At 48.6% G+C, this 20,488-nt stretch overlaps 1 protein-coding gene across 1 annotated transcript in view; it reads right to left on the reverse strand.

Moving 5' to 3' along the window:
• LOC311104354 (inactive phospholipase C-like protein 2) overlaps positions 1-20,488 on the reverse strand; it is a 97,742-nt gene that overhangs the window by 17,787 nt on the left and 59,467 nt on the right. The window contains exons 2-4 of the mRNA XM_084146169.1: positions 12,219-14,708; positions 2,302-2,505; positions 485-560 (exon numbers count right to left, since the gene is read on the reverse strand). Of these exons, the coding sequence (XP_084002295.1) occupies positions 485-560; positions 2,302-2,505; positions 12,219-14,708 (2,770 nt within the window). The remainder of the gene's footprint in view (positions 1-484; positions 561-2,301; positions 2,506-12,218; positions 14,709-20,488) is intronic.

Raw genomic sequence — 20,488 nt, forward strand, 5'->3', positions numbered from 1 at the left:
TATCAATGCCCCAGGGCAGTGATTGGGGACATTACCCTGTGTAGGGTGCTGTTTTTCAGATAGGATGTTACAACAGGTGTCCTGACTCTGTGTGGTCACTAAAGCTCCCATGGCACTTAGTGTAAGAGTAATGGTGTTAACCTTGGTGTCCTGGCTAAATTTCCATCTGTCATGGCCACCTAATCATCCCCAGCTTCCAATTGGCTCATTCATCCCCCTTCCTCTCCCCTGTAACTATTCCCCAGGTTGCTGCTGTAAATCAGAATGTGTTCTCAGTCAACTTACCCTGTTAAATAAGGGAAAAATCTATATATACTGGGATGGGAGTGAGGGCAGTGTTATGCCTGGGTTTGGTGAAGCTCCTGACCCGTGGCGTAGACTGGTCCAAGATCTGTTTGTGTTGTCTTGTCGACCTTAGGAGACAGCACTAACAGATCGGGGACCAGGCTATGTCACTGGTAAAGTGAATACTACAGAGCCTTACCTGCTCGTTGTGCTTGTGTGAGCTTGGAGTAGACCACGTCAGCTGACTCAATCAGCGTCCGGCTCGTCTGAATCATCTACAGAGAAATAAACAAGGGACAAGATTATGCAAAAGTAGTGCACTACATAGGAAATAGGGTGCCATTTTGTGATGCAGGCCTCGTCTGGTCCCCTCCCTGTGTTCCTGGAAGCATTGAGCCAGCCTTACAGCTTTAGCCCAGTTCCAATCCCCAACCCTGTGACCTGAACCGAAAACCTTCTGCATTTAAAGCCTCTCTCCCTCCCACCGGCAGTGAGAAGCAGTCAGGAGAACGCTAATGGAGTTTCACACTTTAGTTAAGAGCACTAAGACAAGAAGCAGGCCACTGTGTGTTGGCTGGTACAGGGCCACTGACTCTGGGATCATATTGGTCAGCAGACAGGACAGGTGGCTGGCTCCCATTGGCTCAGGCTGAGCTGGGTCTCTCTGGCCTGGCCTCAGAGGTGCTGGCCACAGAGTTCCAATCTGCTGACACTCAGTTCACTCCTAAGTTACGGCACCTGCGTCCAGCCAGCCCACATGAGGATGTCTGAGGACAACCATTAATGTCCTAATGGCTAGGGCTGGTACACACACATACACACACACACACACAAACGGATACACACACAAACACACACACACACACACACAAACAGATACACACACACACACACAAATGGACTAATCTTTGGAAGCACACAGTAACACTCAGCTGACTGACCCTATGCTCAGGACAGACAGCCTCTGTCTCAGACACACTCAGACTCACTGTAGATCACCTTTCATCTCTTCAGCTGTTGGGACTCTGCTAGCTAATGCTGGGAAGCTGGGAGAACAGGAATGTTGCAACGGAACAGCAGCATAATTATTTTTAGGCCCTTCATTTAGGCTCTTCATTAAGCCCTTCACATGTGAATGTATTGTACTGGGGCCATAAGAGGTACTCCAAGAGAAGCACACTCAGGGAGAAAGCTTATTAAAATACAAAGTGCCTGCTATTTAGAGCCCCAGCTATGGAACTTATATGAGGTTGTTGCACACTAGGTGTCAGCAATAGGAGTGACTGTGATGTGAACAGTAATGTTATGTAGCTACAACATCACAACACTTCCTCTCTGATGACCCAGTTCAATGGGTCAAACCAATCTCCATCAGGGGGGTGGAATAGTGGCGTGTTGACTTGCCCTGAGAGCTGGGAGAACTTTAACCACCCCTGTGTTGGCCTGTACCAGTAGGTGCCTGGTGAATAATGCATAAGCTGGGTGTTATCACGGATCAGACAGCAGCCAGGATGGAGAGTGACGGCTTGGGAAGGCACAGGGCATGATGGGATGCCGTGCGGAAGCAGAGCTGGGTGAACTGCTCCGGGATGAGTTAGTGCTTATCACAGCGCTGCAGTATCTATTGTAAATGGTTTGTTCACTCCCTGTTGTGGAGGTCATCTGTGGCATGTTGCCTTGCTGTGTCATAATGTGCTAACAATTTATAACATTTTCCAACACTGATAATATTATTTCAAGGCATAGTGTGCAACAGACTCTTAAGACTGTATAATGCACAAGGGTGTTGTAACATGTTACCTTACTAGGTTGTGATGCGTTATCATTTCATAGCACCTTTTTAGTGAATAACGTTCACACACCTTTAACCGTATATGAACGTTGATGAAAGTTAGCGCCTGCGCTACTCGTTCAGCATTTACCCACAAAATGTTTCTCTCTGAATACAACATAGACTTCAACAGAATGGTAGCTCTGTCGTGTGTGTTATGCCCACGTGGTGCTACTTTAGCGTACCATGTCGTAGGCGTTGAGGACCTTGCGGAGCAGCTCGGGGACGGGCCCCTGGGCCTCCATAGTAGGGTAGGCTTGACTCAGGTCCACAGTGACCCTGAGCGCTCGCTCGCTGTTCATCAGCCAAGTGGACACGGTCAGGATACACTGCTTCATGTTGGCCGCCGGCGTCAGACCACACAGCTCCTTGAACGACACCATGGCATTCTGGTAAATAAACACAGAGGATCATGGGTGAGGGTTAGTATCACGGAATCTGTAAATATTGAAAGAGATTGTAAGATAGCGGAAACAAGGGCATAGAGAGGATGTTTTATTGATTGTTTGATGATCATGGGACAAGTTCCCCATTATTACAACATTGCCCACAGCAACTTAAAAACTAACAATCATTGTGACCAAAATGTCCCACAAGACCGTACTCTACACATGAGATAAATGTGGTCAACCGTATCCTGATACTCTCCTCAGGTCAGAGAGAACCTCCTGAGAGAACAGTCCTGACTGCGGTTGTGTTCGTTAGTGAACCTAGCGGTTCCTATGACATCAGAGCCTGTTCATTCAGCGGTGCAGCGCGGCCCTGGAGCCTCCACCGCAGCCTGCCTGGCCCTGCTCTGTTCCCAGCCTCTCTCCTCTCACTTCCCCTGGGCTGGCCCTGCTTTGTTCCCAGCCTCTCTCCTCTCACTTCCCCCGGGCTGGCCCTGCTCTGCTCCCAGCCTCTCTCCTCTCACTTCCCCTGGGCTGGCCCTGCTCTGTTCCCAGCCTCTCTCCTCTCACTTCCCCCGGGCTGGCCCTGCTCTGCTCCCAGCCTCTCTCCTCTCACTTCCCCTGGGCTGGCCCTGCTCTGTTCCCAGCCTCTCTCCTCTCACTTCCCCTGGGCTGGCCCTGCTCTGCTCCCAGTCTCTCTCCTCTCACTTCCCCTGGGCTGGCCCTGCTCTGCTCCCAGCCTCTCTCCTCTCACTTCCCCTGGGCTGGCCCTGCTCTGCTCCCAGCCTCTCTCCTCTCACTTCCCCTGGGCTGGCCCTGCTCTGCTCCCAGTCTCTCTCCTCTCACTTCCCCTGGGTTGGCCCTGGTTCTGGCCCTGCCACAACGCCTGCCTCTCAGCCTGCACCTCCAGGCCTGTGTGACTATTCACGTCACAGCCCAGCATTGTTCCCTCCAGCATGGGAATCTGAGCCCTGATTCAGGCCCACCAGGCTATTCACACAGTACCATCACCATTCACTGGCCCAGCCAAATAAACAGGGAAAGAAAAAAAGCAATGAGGGATGAAAGACAGAGACCAAAATTGGAAAGATACAGTGAGAGGGAAAGAGAGTGGAGAGAGGGGAAGAGAGGGGAGGGAGGGGAAGAGAGGGGAGGGAGGGAAAGAGAGGTGACAAGGGGGGGGAAATCAGTCATAAGAGAAAGAGGAAAAGTGGGAGAAAAAAAGGAAAGACAGAATAAAAGGAGAGGGAGAAACGACAGAGAGAGGGAGGAAGAGAGTGTGTGGTGATGGTATTTGGGAAGCGGTCAACAAACCAAGCAGTGTAGGCCAGGCAGTGTGGGAACGGGGCTGTCCCCCCCTGCAGGACCTCCGGACCAGGAGAAAGGCTATTTTCTCCCGCCGGAGGATGGCTGTCATTCTGTGGGCCGACCTTCCTGGACATAGGCATCTGTACGCACACACAGCCTCAACTAAAGCTATTAACACCCTCCAGCTGAGGACGCACAGCCAAGGAGAGAGGCTTTTACTGTTGAATGGGAAATGGAGATGATGTGTATTGGTTTACTCATTGTAGTGTAGGTGTAGATGTGTGTGTGCACGTGCACATGTGCCAGTGTGTCTGTGTGTTCGCGGAAGTGTGTGTGTGTTTGTGCATGCGTGCATGTGTTTCTGTGTGCCTGTTTGTGTGCATAGTACGTTTCTGTGTCTGTCTTTGTATGTTTGTGTGAGTACATGCCCCTGTGTGTGTGGTTGTTGTTGCTCATTAAACTCCATACTGAATCCAGACTGCAGGCAGGGTCACAGAACCAAACAGAACAATTAGCCATTGCCTTTAATTATCCTCAACCCCTCTTCCTCTACCCCTCCAACATTACATTCCCCAAATGAGAACTGCGTGTCTGGTTTCACTGCTGTTTATGTTCCCCTCTCTCTTTCTCTCCGTCTCTCTCTCCTTCTCTCTCTCCCCCCCCCCTCTCTCTCTCTAATCTCTTTCTCTCCGGACTGTGGTTTGGAGTTGGGAGTGAATGCAGCAGGCCCTTTACTGGCATGCATGCTGCGGGAACAGAGTATGGGCCGTCTGCCTGCTTGCCTGTTGCAGTGTTCCAGTCAACACTGCAGGGAAACATACAAGCATTCTCTCTCTCTCTCTCTCTCTCTCTCTCTCTCTCTCTCTCTCTCTCTCTCTCACACACACACACACACACACAGTGTATGCACATACACACTCAAACATGTCCACGCAAAGGCACACACACACAAAGGAAAGGGAGCGTTAAAACCCTACAGAGCCTGAATCGATTTCCTGCCACTCCGTCTCCTCTCACACTCTCCTCCTCTCCAATCCCCTGTAAGAGGAACACACTTCACTCTGTTATTGTTTAGAGTAGATCACCTGGAAAAGTAGTTATTTGAGATGATCAATCACTCTCTGTGAGAGGTCACTGAAGTGTGATAATGCATTTCTTAATACCATTCCATGCGTATTATGGGGTGTGACTGTAGGAAGTACATTTGACAAAAAAATTATCAGACGCTCATATCCAGAGTGACTTACAGCTGGCCAGAGTGACTTACAGTTATTACTGTATGTGTTTGCATGTATGGCCAACATTTTAATTAAAACACTGCACTATACAGTATCAATCTGCATGCATAAATGCATGAATGGGTGTGCTATTGTGGTGCTGTTGTGGTGCTGTTATGGTGATGTGACAGTGTGTGCTGAGGCATGTGAGGCTTCTTTATGCAAATTCTCTCATTACCGTGCACCCTCAAAACTTTGTGAAGAGGACTTGAAGTCTACAGCCTTCTTTATTCTTTCCTGTGTGAGTCAGTGGCTGTGTGTCTCAGGGGAGATGAGGCTCTTTATTGGAGCCTGGACTACTCTGTGTGAAGCTGCCAGCTGCCAGCTCTGGTCTCCTCTACAGGTGGTAATATCATCCAACGGGATGGGGCTCCCCTCGTCTCTGGGTCCTCCTGCCCCCAGCACCACAACCTCTACCTTCCCTTATACTACGGGTACAGGCAGGGTCCATCTGGGGACACCAGCTACAAGAAAGCATTGATGCCAACCACAGTGTGTTGTGACGCCATCCATCTCAACATCAAGCCTGAGGCCACTCTTTTCAGTCAGCTTTCATTTATCTGTTGAAAAGGCTGTTTGCCACTTGTTATCTCTGTCCCTCTGAGGGAGATGGACATTTTACATCTCCCTATAGGGAGCAGGGGCAGCTGTTGTGCAGTCTACACACATGCTGGCAAAAACACAAGCACACACACACAGATCTGGTCACCTACTGTACCAGTTACCTAATCGCAATTGTCTTCTAAAACCTTGTATTATGATTGAAAATGTAATAGCTCCTGCATGCACACATAAAAACGTCACAACTAAGTCTCGCTTGTGTATCATTTCCATGCTTAGTATAGACCCCCCCCCCATTTAATGTTGGCGTGTTAGCTTAGACTGAGTCATTGTCACTGGCTTCACAATAAAGCCTATTTTGAACGTTGTGCAATCACAACTTCTGACTCACACACAAGGACAGCTTTGAAATAAAATGATTGGTAACAATTTATTTGGATAGTCCATCTGTAAACGCTCTACAGACTATCAGTAACATTTCAACTATCTACTAACCCTAACCCTTGCTCTAACCCTAACCTTAACCCTATTCCTAGAAAACAATGAACCGCTGTAGTTTACAACAATTATAGTTTCTGAGGTGGAAGTTGGGAGAGTTATATTTGGGTATTTCAGTGAAACGTAAGTGAGGGAGGCCCCGCTCTCTCGCTTTCCCAGATGTTTAGTTCATTTCATTCCGATCTCCTTTGCATTATTGTAGCCATTTTCTGTAGCCTGTCAACTATGCCTCTGTCTATCCCTGTTCTCTCCTCTCCGCACAGGCTATACAAACGCCTCACACCGCGTGGCTGCTGCCTCTCTAACCTGGTGGTCCCTGCACGCACAACCCACGTGGAGTTCCAGGTCTCCGGCAGCCTCTGGAACTGCCGTTCTGCGGCCAACAAGGCAGAGTTAATCTCAGCCTATGCTACCCTCCAGTCCCTCGCTGACGGAAACATGGATTACCACTGAAAACACTGTTACTCCTACTTCTCTCTCCTCGTCTGACCATGTGTTCTCGCATACCCTGAGAGCATCTGGTCAGCGGGGTGGTGGCACAGGAATCCTCATCTCTCCCAAGTGGACATTCTCCTCATTTGAATTCCATGCTGTCACAGTCACTAGCCCATTCAAGCTTAACATCCTTGTCATTTATCGCCCTCCAGGTTCCCTTGGAGAGTTCATCAATGAGCTTGACGCCTTGATAAGTTCCTTTCCTGAGGATGGCTCACCACTCACAGTTCTGGGTGACTTCAACCTCCCTACGTCTACCTTTGACTAATTTCTCTCTGCCTCCTTCTTTCCACTCCTCTCCTCTTTTGACCTCACCCTCTCACCGTCCCCCCCTACTCACAAGGCAGGCAATACGCTTGACCTCATCTTTACTAGATGCTGTTCTTCTACTAATCTCACTGCAACTCCCCTCCATGTCTCCGACCACTACTTTGTATCCTTTTCTCTCTCGCTCTCCTCCAACACTACTCACTCTGCCCCTACTCAGATGGTAATGCTCCGTCGCAACCTTCACTCTCTCTCTCCCGCTACTCTCTCCTCTTCCATCCTATCATCTCTTCCCTCTGCTCAAACCTTCTCCCTCCAATCTCCCGATTCTGCCTCCTCAACCCTCCTCTCCTCCCTTTCTGCATCCTTTGACTCTCTATGTCCCCTATCCTCCCGGCCGGCTCGGTCCTCCCCTCCTGCTCCGTGGCTTGACGACTCATTGCGAGCTCACAGAACAGGGCTCCGGGCAGCCGAGCGGAAATGGAGGAAAACTGGACTCCCTGCGGACCTGGCATCTTTTCACTCCCTCCTCTCTACATTTTCTTCATCTGTTTCTGCTGCTAAAGCCACTTTCTACCACTCTAAATTCCAAACATCTGCCTCTAACCCTAGGAAGCTCTTTGCTACCTTCTCCTCCCTGCTGAATCCTCCTCCCCCTCCCCCCCTCCTCCCTCTCTGTGGATGACTTCGTCAACCATTTTGAAAAGAAGGTTGACGACATCCGATCCTCGTTTGTTAAGTCAAATGACAATGCTGGTCCTGCTCACACTGCCCTACCCTATGCTTTGACTTCTTTCTCCACTCTCTCTCCAGGTGAAATCTTGCGACTTGTGACGGCCGGCCGCCCAACAACATGCCCGCTTGATCCTATCCCCTCCTCTCTTCTCCAGACCATCTCCGGTGACCTTCTCCCTTTCCTCACCTCGCTCATCAACTCATCCTTGACCGCTGGCTATGTCCCTTCCGTCTTCAAGAGAGCGAGAGTTGCACCCCTTCTCAAAAAACCAACACTCGATCCCTCTGATGTCAACAACTACAGACCAGTATCCCTTCTTTCTTTTCTCTCCAAAACTCTTGAGCGTGCCGTCTCTAGCCAACTCTCTTGCTATCTCTCTCAGAATGACCTTCTTGATCCAAACCAGTCAGGTTTCAAGACTGGTCATTCAACTGAGACTGCTCTTCTCTGTGTCACGGAGGCTCTTCGCACTGCTAAAGCTAACTCTCTCTCCTCTGCTCTTGTCCTTCTAGACCTGTCTGCTGCCTTTGATACTGTGAACCATCAGATCCTCCTCTCCACCCTCTCCGAGTTGGGCATCTCCGGCGTGGCTCACTCTTGGATTGCGTCCTACCTGACCGGTCGCTCCTACCAAGTGGCGTGGCAAGAATCTGTCTCCGCACCACGTGCTCTCACCACTGGTGTCCCCCAGGGCTCAGTTCTAGGCCCTCTCCTATTCTCGCTATACACTAAGTCACTTGGCTCTGTCATATCCTCACATGGCCTCTCCTATCATTGCTACGCAGACGACACACAACTAATCTTCTCCTTTCCCCCTTCTGATAACCAGGTGGCGAATCGCATCTCTGCATGTCTGGCAGACATATCAGTGTGGATGACGGATCACCACCTCAAGCTGAACCTCGGCAAGACAGAGCTGCTCTTCCTCCCGGGGAAGGACTGCCCGTTCTATTATCTCGCCATCAGGGTTGACAACTCCGTTGTGTCCTCCTCCCAGAGTGCGAAGAGCCTTGGCGTGACCCTGGACAACACCCTGTCGTTCTCCGCTTACATCAAGGCGGTGACCCGATCCTGTAGTTCATGCTCTACAACATTCGGAGAGTACGACCCTGCCTTACACAGGAAGCGGCACAGGTCCTAATCCAGGCACTTGTCATCTCCCGTCTGGATTACTGCAACTCACTGTTGGCTGGGCTCCCTGCCTGTGCCATTAAACCCCTACAACTCATCCAGAATGCCGCAGCCCGTCTGGTGTTCAACCTTCCCAAGTTCTCTCACGTCACCCCGCTCCTCCGCACACTCCACTGGCTTCCAGTTGAAGCTCGCATCTGCTACAAGACCATGGTGCTTGCCTACGGAGCTGTGAGGGGAACGGCACCTCCGTACCTTCAGGCTCTGATCAGTCCCTACACCCAAACGAGGGCATTGCTTTCATCCACATCTGGCCTGCTGGCCCCCCTACCTCTGCGGAAGCACAGTTCCCGCTCAGCCCAGTCAAAACTGTTCGCTGCTCTGGCACCCCAATGGTGGAACAAGCTCCTTCACGACGCTAGGACAGCGGAGTCACTCACCACCTTCCGGAGACACTTGAAACCCCACCTCTTTAAGGAATACCTGGGATAGGATAAAGTAATCCTTCTACCCCCAATTACCCCACCACCCAAAAAAAATAAAAAATAATAATAATAAACAAATCTTGTAAAGTGGTTATCCCACTGGCTATAAGGTGAATGCACCAATTTGTAAGTCGCTCTGGATAAGAGCGTCTGCTAAATGACGTGAATGTAAATGTAAACCCTTATCCTAACCCTAAATGTAACCCTTACCCTAACCCTAACCCTAACCCTTACCTTAACCCTCACCCTAATCCTTTTTCTAAACCTCAACCTAACCGTAACATCAGCAAGCAGTTAGTATGACCATCTGTTGAGCATCTAGAGATGGAAAATCTGGACTAAAACAAATAAAGTGTGACAAAATGATTAACTGACAGTATCTGTGTCAGGAATCTTGCTTCGAACCACATTTAACTGCATGACGCTTTTATCGAGTCCCCAAATATGTTCAGTTGCCTTTCACAATAAAAACATTTCTCTAAACAGAGTATTTACTGGTATAGATTGTATCCGCTGATTTGCCTGCAAATTACCCTCCACTTCCGTTCCAACACTATAATTCAACAGCAAAACTATTCCCTAAAATTACAGTATTAATTTCAAGTCTGGAACACAACAACATCTCCTTTTTCTGTAACATTGCCTGGGAAAACGAGATGCCCTTTTTAGAAAAGAGAGTCAAGATCATCTGCATCAATTTCAACAAATGAAAAATGTATGACAGCATGCCACAGGATCTTGGATCACATTTACATTTTAGTTATTTAGCAGACGCTCTTATCCAGAGCGACTTACATGAGCAATTAGGGTTAAGTGCCTTGCTCAAGGGCACATCGACAGATTTTTCACTTAGTCGGCTCGGGGATTAGAACCGGCAACCTTTCGGTTACTGGCAGAACGCTCTTAACCACTAAGCTACCTGTCGCCCGATCACATCCCCTGCTTAGTTATTGTGGTCTTGGCTCTTGTTCGCCATGTCCTTAGGCCTAAATTGAGCTTGGCTAGCGGGAAAACAGACCTACCTACCTACCACAGCTCTCCAGTGATGCTGGGGTTTAGCCTAAGACACAACAACAACAGGTCTGGAGACAGTCCTAAAGGCTCTGAAAGGATGATTAAGTATAGTACCTGGGATCAGGAGTCAATCGTGCTGATATCTGGGGTAGTGATTTGAAAACAGAGCATCTGGGAGCTGAGAAAGTAGGTAGCTCTATGTACCTGGGTTCATAGCGATCACAGACTGAAGATACATAGTGACCTAGTTTCCTTCCTTCGCTAACAAACACAACATCTAACAATCATACATTTGTTACATTTGTTATTTACTGGTACTACAACAGCTTTTTCAGTGCTTGGAGAGACATTGTACAAATTGATGCCAATATGCAGAGGAATTGTCATAATAAGTACTGTTATGAATTCCCCTGAGACCTAGCTATGGGTTTGCATTGCAGTTCTCCTTTGTGTAAACTATCATCTCAACCCTTGAGAAAACATATTTGCATGGACGCCATTCATAACAAACTATCATTGCAGAAATATTAATTAAGAAAACATCCTTCCTCTTCAGAAAAAGGAGAGCTATTGTCGAATTGATGCAACTGCAGTACTATGCGATAGACGGATATGGAGGATTTAAATTCTATGACTATGCAGCCTAAACTACTGCCTGTTTGAGATTATTTGAAATAGGCCTAAATCCCTCACATGAAACAATAAGTGCTCATGAGCTACTGTAGTAAAGAAGGAAATCCAATTAGGAATGATAGTAGGAATGGAGCTAAGAAAGAATGGAGGGAAGACAAAAATAGAGAAAGAGAGAAATTAAAAAATATGAAAAATGAGTTTTATGATGCTCTGTGTTTTCACATTTTTATAATGAGCTTTTATCTTCCTAGAGCTGTGGCAGTTGGTTTATTAAGGAACCAGGTCCATTCCATTCCTCAGGTAAATCAAGTGTTGTTGATGGAGTTAAAAAGCCCATAACCTACCTGGGATATAAATAAATGTCAACAAACTATGAGTCGACGTCTGACCCTGATGAAGTTCAAAGTATCCAGAGAAATAGTATATTCTCAAATCTGTCAGACAGGACAAGAGGCCTGCCAGTCTAAACCAGACAGTTGATGTACAAAGTATATAGGGCGTGTAAAGCCTCCTCGCTTCCCATCTTTATCATCACACAGACAGACAATAGACCAGACAAGACAGAGAAAAGCTTCATTTTACGTCCTTCAATCATGACAACAACAATTACAAGCTGTAGCCGAACTGTAGTCGAATCCTCTCCTGACAAACATCTGAATATAAACTATTACAAAACATAAATTGATGGCTATTTATAATCTCAGGGGTAGGGGTAGAGGGAGAAGGGGGGATTCATAACAAACTATTATGAAACATGAATGGTTCGTCATTTATCATTTCTGTGGGGGGTTCATAAGGGTGCTCTAAGAGCCTAACAACACAGACCCTCATCCGCTTAATGATGACACTTTACATAAGCCTTTTAATTGTCCAGCTTTACTGAAATTATCATTTATTGCTCCTTCCTTTTACATAATGTAAATACAACACAATTAGCAATGTTTCTCTATCCATCGGAGGGACAAACAGAGAACGAACTGAGAGTCACCTCAACAATGTTTTGTTCCTATTCAGTGAGGTGCTAAGGGGGCACCCGTCTAGCTACTAATTGTGCTATCCTATTTCTTCCCAGGCTCCCTCACTCCTAATTGGTGTCTCCTTCTAGCTCTCCTGGAAGGATTGAACAGCTTTATTGTATTCCATTATGGAAATGCAGGCTGAGACACAATCACGACAGCTTAATATCTCCACATCACCCAACCTGATGTCATTTCCAGATGTAATGTATGCAAGGGAAAGTGCCTGCCTTACTGCTCCTTCAAAGAATGTATAAAAATGTGTACATGTAATGAATGTTAAGTCCTTTACCTGGACGTTCTCCCGGAGGTCTGTGGCTTCCCTCAGAGGCTGGGTGGATGCTCTGAAGAGCTCGTCTACCACCTTGATCCCGGTGGTCTTGGTGGAGGTGTACTCACGAGCCTTCCTGCCCTTCCTCACCGACAGGCCTCTCTTGTGGGCCTTGCCCCCTCCCCTCCTGTTGGTGATGGCCACATGTACGAACAGGGTGCAGTTGGGTAGGAACTCCCCCGTCAGCGACTGCAAGGGGACGTGCCTGTAGCCCGGCTGCAGACATTCAAAGGGGATGGTGTACTGGCCGATGAACTCGTCTCCGATGTAATCATCGTCCAGCACTACGAAGCGTAGCGCCGCCAGCTCCGGCAGGTTGATCTGGAACTCAAAGCTCTCATCAAAGACGGGGTTGTCTCCGTTTTGAGAGACCGTCTTGGTCCTCTGCTCGGCGCAGTCTGCCGGGATGCCGTGGATCTCCGCGTAGATGTAGGGTTCCACCACGTCTCCCTTTGCAGCGGAGCCCCGGGGCTTGGGCAGGTTCTGCCCGCTAATTACCTTGATGTGGAGAAGCTGGGCGGACACCCCTGGCAGGGATTCCCTGGCGTTGGCACTGAAGTATGACACCTCCTCCCTCATGATGGCAGGCCGCAACACGTAGCCACAGTTCCCGTTCTGCCTAAACCATCCCAGGTTGAGGTCCATCATCAGGCCCGGGGTCTGGTAGTTCATGGCCACAATCTGGCAACCACACTTCCAGAAGTCCTGGGGGTTCATGTTACTGGCGTCGATCCGCATCGGAGTAGGGTACACCCTGGAGAGGAAGCGCTTGTTGTAGCACACAAAGTCCTCGGGAAACTCGTTGGCGAACCTGTTGGCGTCGACCTCATTGAAAGAGCACATCTCCCAGTATTTCTGATCCCTCTTGGAGATGTCAAAGTCCCTAAACTGCACTGACTTACAGAGGGAGACCAGGTCTGACAGTTCCTTACACAGCCTCAGCCGTTTGCAGCCAAGGCCGTTGAGATGGTCCTTATCATCTGCCCCCACCCTCCTGGACATCTCCAGACCCTCCTCCTCATCAGTCACCTCCCCCTCTGACTCGGGGTAGTTTGGGGGCAGCCGCTTGCCCTTCAGCAGGATCTTACCCTTGAGTTTCTCTGGGGAGGGTAGATAGTGGTCCTCTGAGCCGGGGGCGTCCAAGTACAGCTTGTCTCCCAGGATCTTCTTCATGTGCTGAGCCATGACCCTCTGCTGGGGGATGCAGCAGTGTGTCACCAGGCAGAGGATGAGGGGGTACTCAGAGCTCTCAAACGCATACTGGTTTATAATATCCAAGACCTTGCAGAGGGCTAGCTGAGATGCCACCGAGCTCCCCACGTAGACCACAGGTTCGTTGTCAGGGCCGTCCCACACAATGACCTCCAGGCTGCGGCAGCCCATCTTCAGGGCCCGGATGTAGCTGCTGATGTCGGAGGAGCCCCAGAAGTGGTCCTCTAGGAGGGAGGCGTTGTGCGAAGAGTTGATGTAGTAGTGGGAGAGCGGCTGGCTCATGTCCTGGCACACCCGCTTGTGCTGGGGGTCGAAGATGTGACACTCGGAGGAGAGGAGGTAGTGCGTGAAGCCGTCGATGGAGAGGCTAGCCTTCTCCCGGCCCTCGGCGGACGGCTCGTATTTCTGGACGATGTCCCGGCACATGTCCTCCGTCACGCCCTCCATGCCCTGCTCCACCTCCACAAACAGCATCAGATCCTTGCTGTCCAGGTACTCCTTGTTGCTGGAGAACTGCACCAGCAGGAAGAAGATCTCTGGCCTTGTGCACAGCTCACAGTAGGCCTCCACAAAGGTTTCCATGTCAATGTCCTCCCCGTACTGGTCTTTGGCCTTCTGGAGCTCCTTGAACTTCAGCTCTATCCGGGACTCCTTCATTCCCAGGTTGAGCCCCTTGATGATCTGGGTGGCCCTGAACAGGTCAATGTGGCCGTTCCTCTCCATGTCAGCCAGCTCAAACACCGATCCGATCCAGGAGGTCCTCAGGCTGGGCTGGCTAGGCTCAGCCACCTCCACCGTGTGCCTTCCGTAGGAGACCAGGTAGCGGAGGCCCATCACCCAGGTGCTGACCACATCAGCCGTGCTGGCCACCAGGTCCAGAGACTCATAGTTGTCCCCGTAGATGATGGAAAAGGCGCACTCGTCTGGGAACTGGTCGGACAGGCCATTGCTGCGCAGCACAGGGGTCTTCTTCCCCAGACGAACCTCCTTGATGCTCTTGATCTCCAACTTGGCTTTCTCTGAGTCCTTCTTGGAGGGCTCCCAGCGGAGCCAGTGCATGTCCGGGTCCAGCAGGAAGTAGCGGTTGTACATACGCGAGTTGGAGCGCACCTTCTTCATCTCGCAGCCCTCCATCATGAAGGCCATGCAGGCGGCTGTGCTGTTGATCTTACGGTCGTTGGGCATGGAGCTGAAGGAGACAGTCTTCTTCTGCTTCACCTGCCTCTGCTTGGAGCCATCCTGGAGAGAGGGAACGAGAGAGAGAGAGAGAGTACGTTAGCGACACATTGCCTTTTCTCCTTCCAAACACATCCACATAAAACAGATTGATGAGACTGATATATAACTTGATTACATAAGCCAGGAGAGTCTAAATCTAGGAGACAAAGAGCAGACCAGTCCTTTCATCGCAAGGAGATGAAACACCTACGTGGATGGATGTGTACACTGCGGACACAAAATGTAAACACAGACTGTCCCTGTGCTGCTGGCAGGTAAAGATGGATCTGATTTACCTCCCTCTGGGCTGTGCTAAACCACACTGGCTCTGACAGCAGGCATTAACAACCTATCATCAGAAGAGCAGTTATGGAGGACATTTGTGTTTTCACACAGCCACCCCCTTCCTTCCCCTGCTCACCCCCCACCAAGCCAACCCCCCGGAGGTTTGGTCATTAGTGCTGGCACAGTGCCATGGATGCCCCATGCCGTGCCTGTTCTGACAGTTGACTGCCAGCAGAAATAACAAAACCAAAACTATTAACAGATTCATAACATTGTGTGTTGTGTCAACACACAAAGACATTGACCTTTGGGATGATAATCAGATGCATGTTTAAAATGCATATTTCCTTGTCAGATTATTCAGCTCCCAGTTTACATTGTGTAACTGCGTGGTGATGGCAAACGTAACTCCCATGGTCTCCCCTCAAGACAAATGGTAATATAATGCATGCCGTACGAGGACTGTTTCTGTTTAGAAGTGCAGCACTCAGTTTAATGATAGGGGCATGAGGCAGTGGATACCATTTTGTTTTGGCTAATGTTTCAATAGTGTAATTCCTCAAACACTCCTAAGGGCCTTCAAAACAATGATTCAAACTACAATAAAGCTGCAAATGAGATTTTCAGGTTAAATATTTATCAATATTTGTTATTATTCTTTTTGCACACTCACAGGATTCTACACACTCACACACACTGACACTCCAACACACACACACACACACACACACACACACACTTGTAAATATCGTATTGGAATTACATACTTACTAGTGTTCTTCTTATTTTCTATTTCTTATTTCTATTTCTTGTGTGGTTTTGATGTACTTTACATTATTTTATAGCACTACATTGATATTGATTACTGCATTTTTTAAATAAGAGCTTGCAAGAAAGGCATTTCACTGTACATGTGCACGTGACGTTAAAACTTGAAACTTATCAGGAGTGGGAATGAATGAACATTGTACATTCATTTCTTTTTTAGAGGCAGACAACAGGCACTAGCAGAGCCTGTAATGCAATATTTGCAGAGCCCAGTGCATTTCTAATTAGTCTTATCTCCCTCAGTAACTCCTGGGCAGCTCTGGATCCTTACAGATTATATTATAAGACTGACTGGGGAGACCGAGATAATGACATGGAGATAAAGAGAGAGAGATAAAGAGAGAGAAATAGAAAGACAGAAAGGCTCCTGTCAAGAAATGGGGAAACTTTCATTGTAACTGGCAAACACAGAATTGACATCCAGACCTACCGCTATACAGTATTGTAGGTATTATCCAATATCCCTATTGGACCTGCATACTAAGAGGGAGTGAGATAACGCACACACACAGGGAATAATGACCTCTGCAACACAAACTATTCCAAATGTGTATGAATCTGTGAATAAGGGTGAACAATTTCTCCTTACTGAATTATAAAGTGGGAATCGACTTGTAAGAAGTTTTCATGAAGGCAAATCAGACATAATGAGCTATCGGCTTGTCACTTGGCATCGCTTCACTGAGCAACGAAATCTTTCGTGACACTAAATGGCGGAAAGACACTCAATCTAGCTCACTCACTCTCTATACTGTCTGTGAATCTGAGCTTTTTGTGAATCCTCTCTATTTGTTTACAGACCTGATACATCCCCCCCAGAGCATAGTTTAGCCCCCCAGCCCCAGTGAAACACCTCAAAGCCATCCATCTTACACCTGACAGGCAGTAGCAGACGATGCCTGATGCGACATCACGATTTCTCCGAAAAACAAGCGTATCTCTGTGAAATGTCAACGGAGCACTGAGTGTACTGCAAGCTTTTTATTTTCAAAGCCTTTTACATTTAATTCAGCTTGTGTCATGTTCATTTTGCTTTTTGAGACCCACGGAAACAACTTTTCATACGACCACCACATGTAACATCCTCAAAGCGGCACCACTTTGTCAACAGAGCTCAGTTCTTATTATCAGATGTATTAGGTTACAAAATCCGACTTCTTGGATATAATGTTAATGATACGTTAGAGAAAGACCCCACTGAACGATTCAGAACATGAAGAATCATATTTGTCTTGGTAAAATGCATTTTATAACATAAGGAAGTGACATTTCATCACCAAAGCGTGTTTTCACCCACTCTGGGCAGAATGGGTGGACACCCTATAAATCATTGAATTCAAACCTTTTGAAGTCAGAAGGTATTAGCCCTGGTTGAAAATAATGAAATACCTAGTCCATTATGGATTCTCAGCACAGCATGGTAAAGTGTCTCAGTAACAGATGGAGTGTTGTGGACCAGTACCCAGACCACCCAGTTCAAAAGGTAAGCACAGCAGGTGTTAAAAAAACAGCCTCCAGTCACCAGCGAAAACAGGCCTTGGCTTTACCAGGGCACCCCACCACGGGGGCAGTGTCATGGGAGCCATAAACAATCTAAGAAGGATAAATACGGGTATATGTTTTTCGCCCCCCCTTTCCAATACATTCTTTGCATTTGCATTCAGTTGTTGTGTGAAACAGTGCCAGGAATCATCGGGGCATAGTAAAACATGAACCACCTCCAAGACGATCTGTTGGTTCAGCTGGAGGGAAGAGAAGCACTACTTCACTCTCACTCAACAGATACCAATATAATAATAATATATAATAATAATCATATACAAGTGTGTATTATACACATGTGAATTGGAAATGTGTTTTTTGCGTATCCCACTCCCCCTGAGACACCCTCGGAGAGTGGGGTCACAGCCAGGAGTCAGACATTATTGACTGTGACCCAGGAGAAATTAGGGTTAAGTGCCTTGCTCAAGGGCACATCAACAGATTTTTCATCTAGTCAGCTCCAGGATTTGAACCAATAAGCTTTTGGTTACTGGCCCAACACTAGGCTACTTGCCACCCCCAGCCTAAGAGGTGATATAGAGGTAAAGGGGCTGTGTGAACCACTTCACAGAGGGAGTAAGATTGCGTCCCAAATGACACCCTATTCCCTATATAGTGCTCTACTTTTGATAAGGGTCCAGTGCACTATATAGGGAATAGAGTGCCATTTGGGATGAAGTTCACAACATCATGGACCACCACACCACCACCCACCCTTCATGGGCTCCCCTCCCTCCCCCACCACCCACCCTGCACACTCCCCTCCCTCCCCCTAGCGCCCACATCGATGACGCCGGGGGCAATAATTATGAGATGGCTTCCAAGTCCCTCCCCATTTGGCTTCTTCACAGGACCAGAGAACTACAGGCGACCACTCAGACGGCGGTCAGAGAGTCTATTTTAGTCCCGTACCAAAAGGAGAACGGATACTTTGTAGTTTTCTTCTGTTTTAAGAGTACACCAGACTGAGCTGCATGGCGTTCTAAGGATGTGTGTGTGCGTGAGGGAAGCTCTCTCAGACAGAAAGCAGATAGAAGGAAGAGGGGGGAGGGGGGAGGAGGCGAAGTGTTGGACATGGGAGATTGTTTCCAGGTCTGCCTCCTTTTGGGAAGTGCTGTGAGCTCTAAAGGTCAAAGGGTGTGGGTAATCTTGTGTTTCATTAGCTGACCCTCCATGAAGTTATAATTAGCCTGAGGGCTCAGCAGGACAAGCTGTTGCTCTCTGATCTCCCTCAATCACATTAAAGCAGGCACACAGAAGGATCTGTGTGTATGAGTGTATACATTCCTGGGCACGGGTGTGTGTGGACTACAATATTTTAATTGTCACACAGATACTGTTTTGTTGAGTTTTCATCTTGATTGACCCGAGTGCTCCCGAGTGGCGCAGCGGTCTAAGGCACTGCATCTCAGTGCTTGAGGCGTCACTACATACCCCCTGGTTCGATTCCAGGCTGTATCACAACCGGCCGTAATTGGGAGTCCCATAGGGCAGCGCACAGTTGGCCGGTGTAGGCCGTCATTGTAAATAAGAACTTGTTCTTAACTGACTTGCCTAGTTAAATAAAATAAAAATCAGCTGCATTGATTGCCATAGATGGTTTGGAGAACTTTGGGTTTTATTGTTCAATTAAACCACAGCTCTAAAAGGACTGCAGGAGACAAGAAGGTCATGACAACAAAAAACACAACATACCAATAAACCCATCCGTCCCTCTCTCTCACTCTCTCTCACCCTTTCCATTCTCCACATCCCCTCTCTCTGTTTACCCCTTCCCCTTTACCCCATCGCTTCATGTTCTCACCCCTCCCTCCAGGCTGTTTCCTGGCAGAGATGTCTGTCTGCCCTGTTCTGGTGGTCAGCTCAGCTGCAGGCCAACTTCGCCCTATCTCGCCTCCCTCGCCTGTTGCTGCTGTTGCTGGGGTGACGGGGGTATTTTGGTAACCCTGTGTGTGTTGTGTGTGAAGGCGTCTGAGCGCCCCCAGCGGAGTCAGGGTGGGTGGGGATGGTGGTGGGGTAAGGGGGGTTTATGACTGGGCCTGATGGAGGGGTGACGCTGATGGGGACAGGCAGGCTGTGAGACAAGCCCCATCGTCCTGTGAAGGGCAGCGTCACACCCGCTCTCCTCACATCAACCCTGTCTGTCTGTCTGTCACATGCTCGTCTGGCTACCGCTACCCCTTAAACTGGTCCGACGTGGAGAATGCTCCTCACTTAACTCAAGACAATCAGTGTGACAAACCTTCTGAGGTCCACTGTAGCGTATACACAAGACTGGTTTGCTAGATCTGGATAAAGATATTCACTGCTTGACATAAAATGTCTACTTGATTAGCTGAAAGACGTGGGTATACCACGGGTATGACAAAACATTGATTTTTACTGTTCTAATTACGTTTGTAAGCAGTTTATAATAGCAATAAGGCACCTCAGGGATTTGTGGTATATGGCCAATATACCACAGCTCAGGGCTGTATCCAGGCACTTTGCATTGCATCGTGCAGAAGAACAGCCCTAGCCGTGGTATATTGGCCAAATACCCACACCCCCTCGTGCCTTATTGCTTAAATATCCCATTGACTGCATATTATGAACCTTATGATGGTGCCTACCTCCCACCTCCTATAGGGAAGACTTGGAAGGTTGCTGCAAGGTATATGTACTTCTTTATCCATCACTATGATCAGTATTCATTAGCTCCTCTCCAAAACTCCCATATCTTTCTCATGTGTTCCTACCCTCTGTCTATCCTTCCCTCCCCCAGCCCGTACCGTTGTAGACCCAGGCAGGAATGCAGCCCTATCAGGCCTGCCCTGGCCCTGCCTGCCCCTCCCCAGGGCCAGATGGGAGTCTGTGGAGTGTCAGGACCCCCAAGGACCTCGGGGGTGCCCTGTCTGCCTGACCTCTCCCACTACAGCGTGGCTACACAGGCCTGCTCAGAGAGAGTCAGTGGAGCTGCACACTACTCTTACATACACAAACAAACAGCTCAGCCACTCAAATAACACACATCTCTACACAGGATAGATAAGGCTGCTGCCACATGCCAATGCACAGGCCTGTAGAGTGTGAAAGCCAACAGTGTGTTCTGCTGTGCTGAATCCACAGCGTTGAATAGGGCAGTGATGACTGCGTCCCCTTAGGGA

Source organism: Coregonus lavaretus (genome assembly GCF_964263955.1).
Source record: "Coregonus lavaretus genome assembly, chromosome: 28".
NCBI lineage: Eukaryota > Metazoa > Chordata > Actinopteri > Salmoniformes > Salmonidae > Coregonus > Coregonus lavaretus.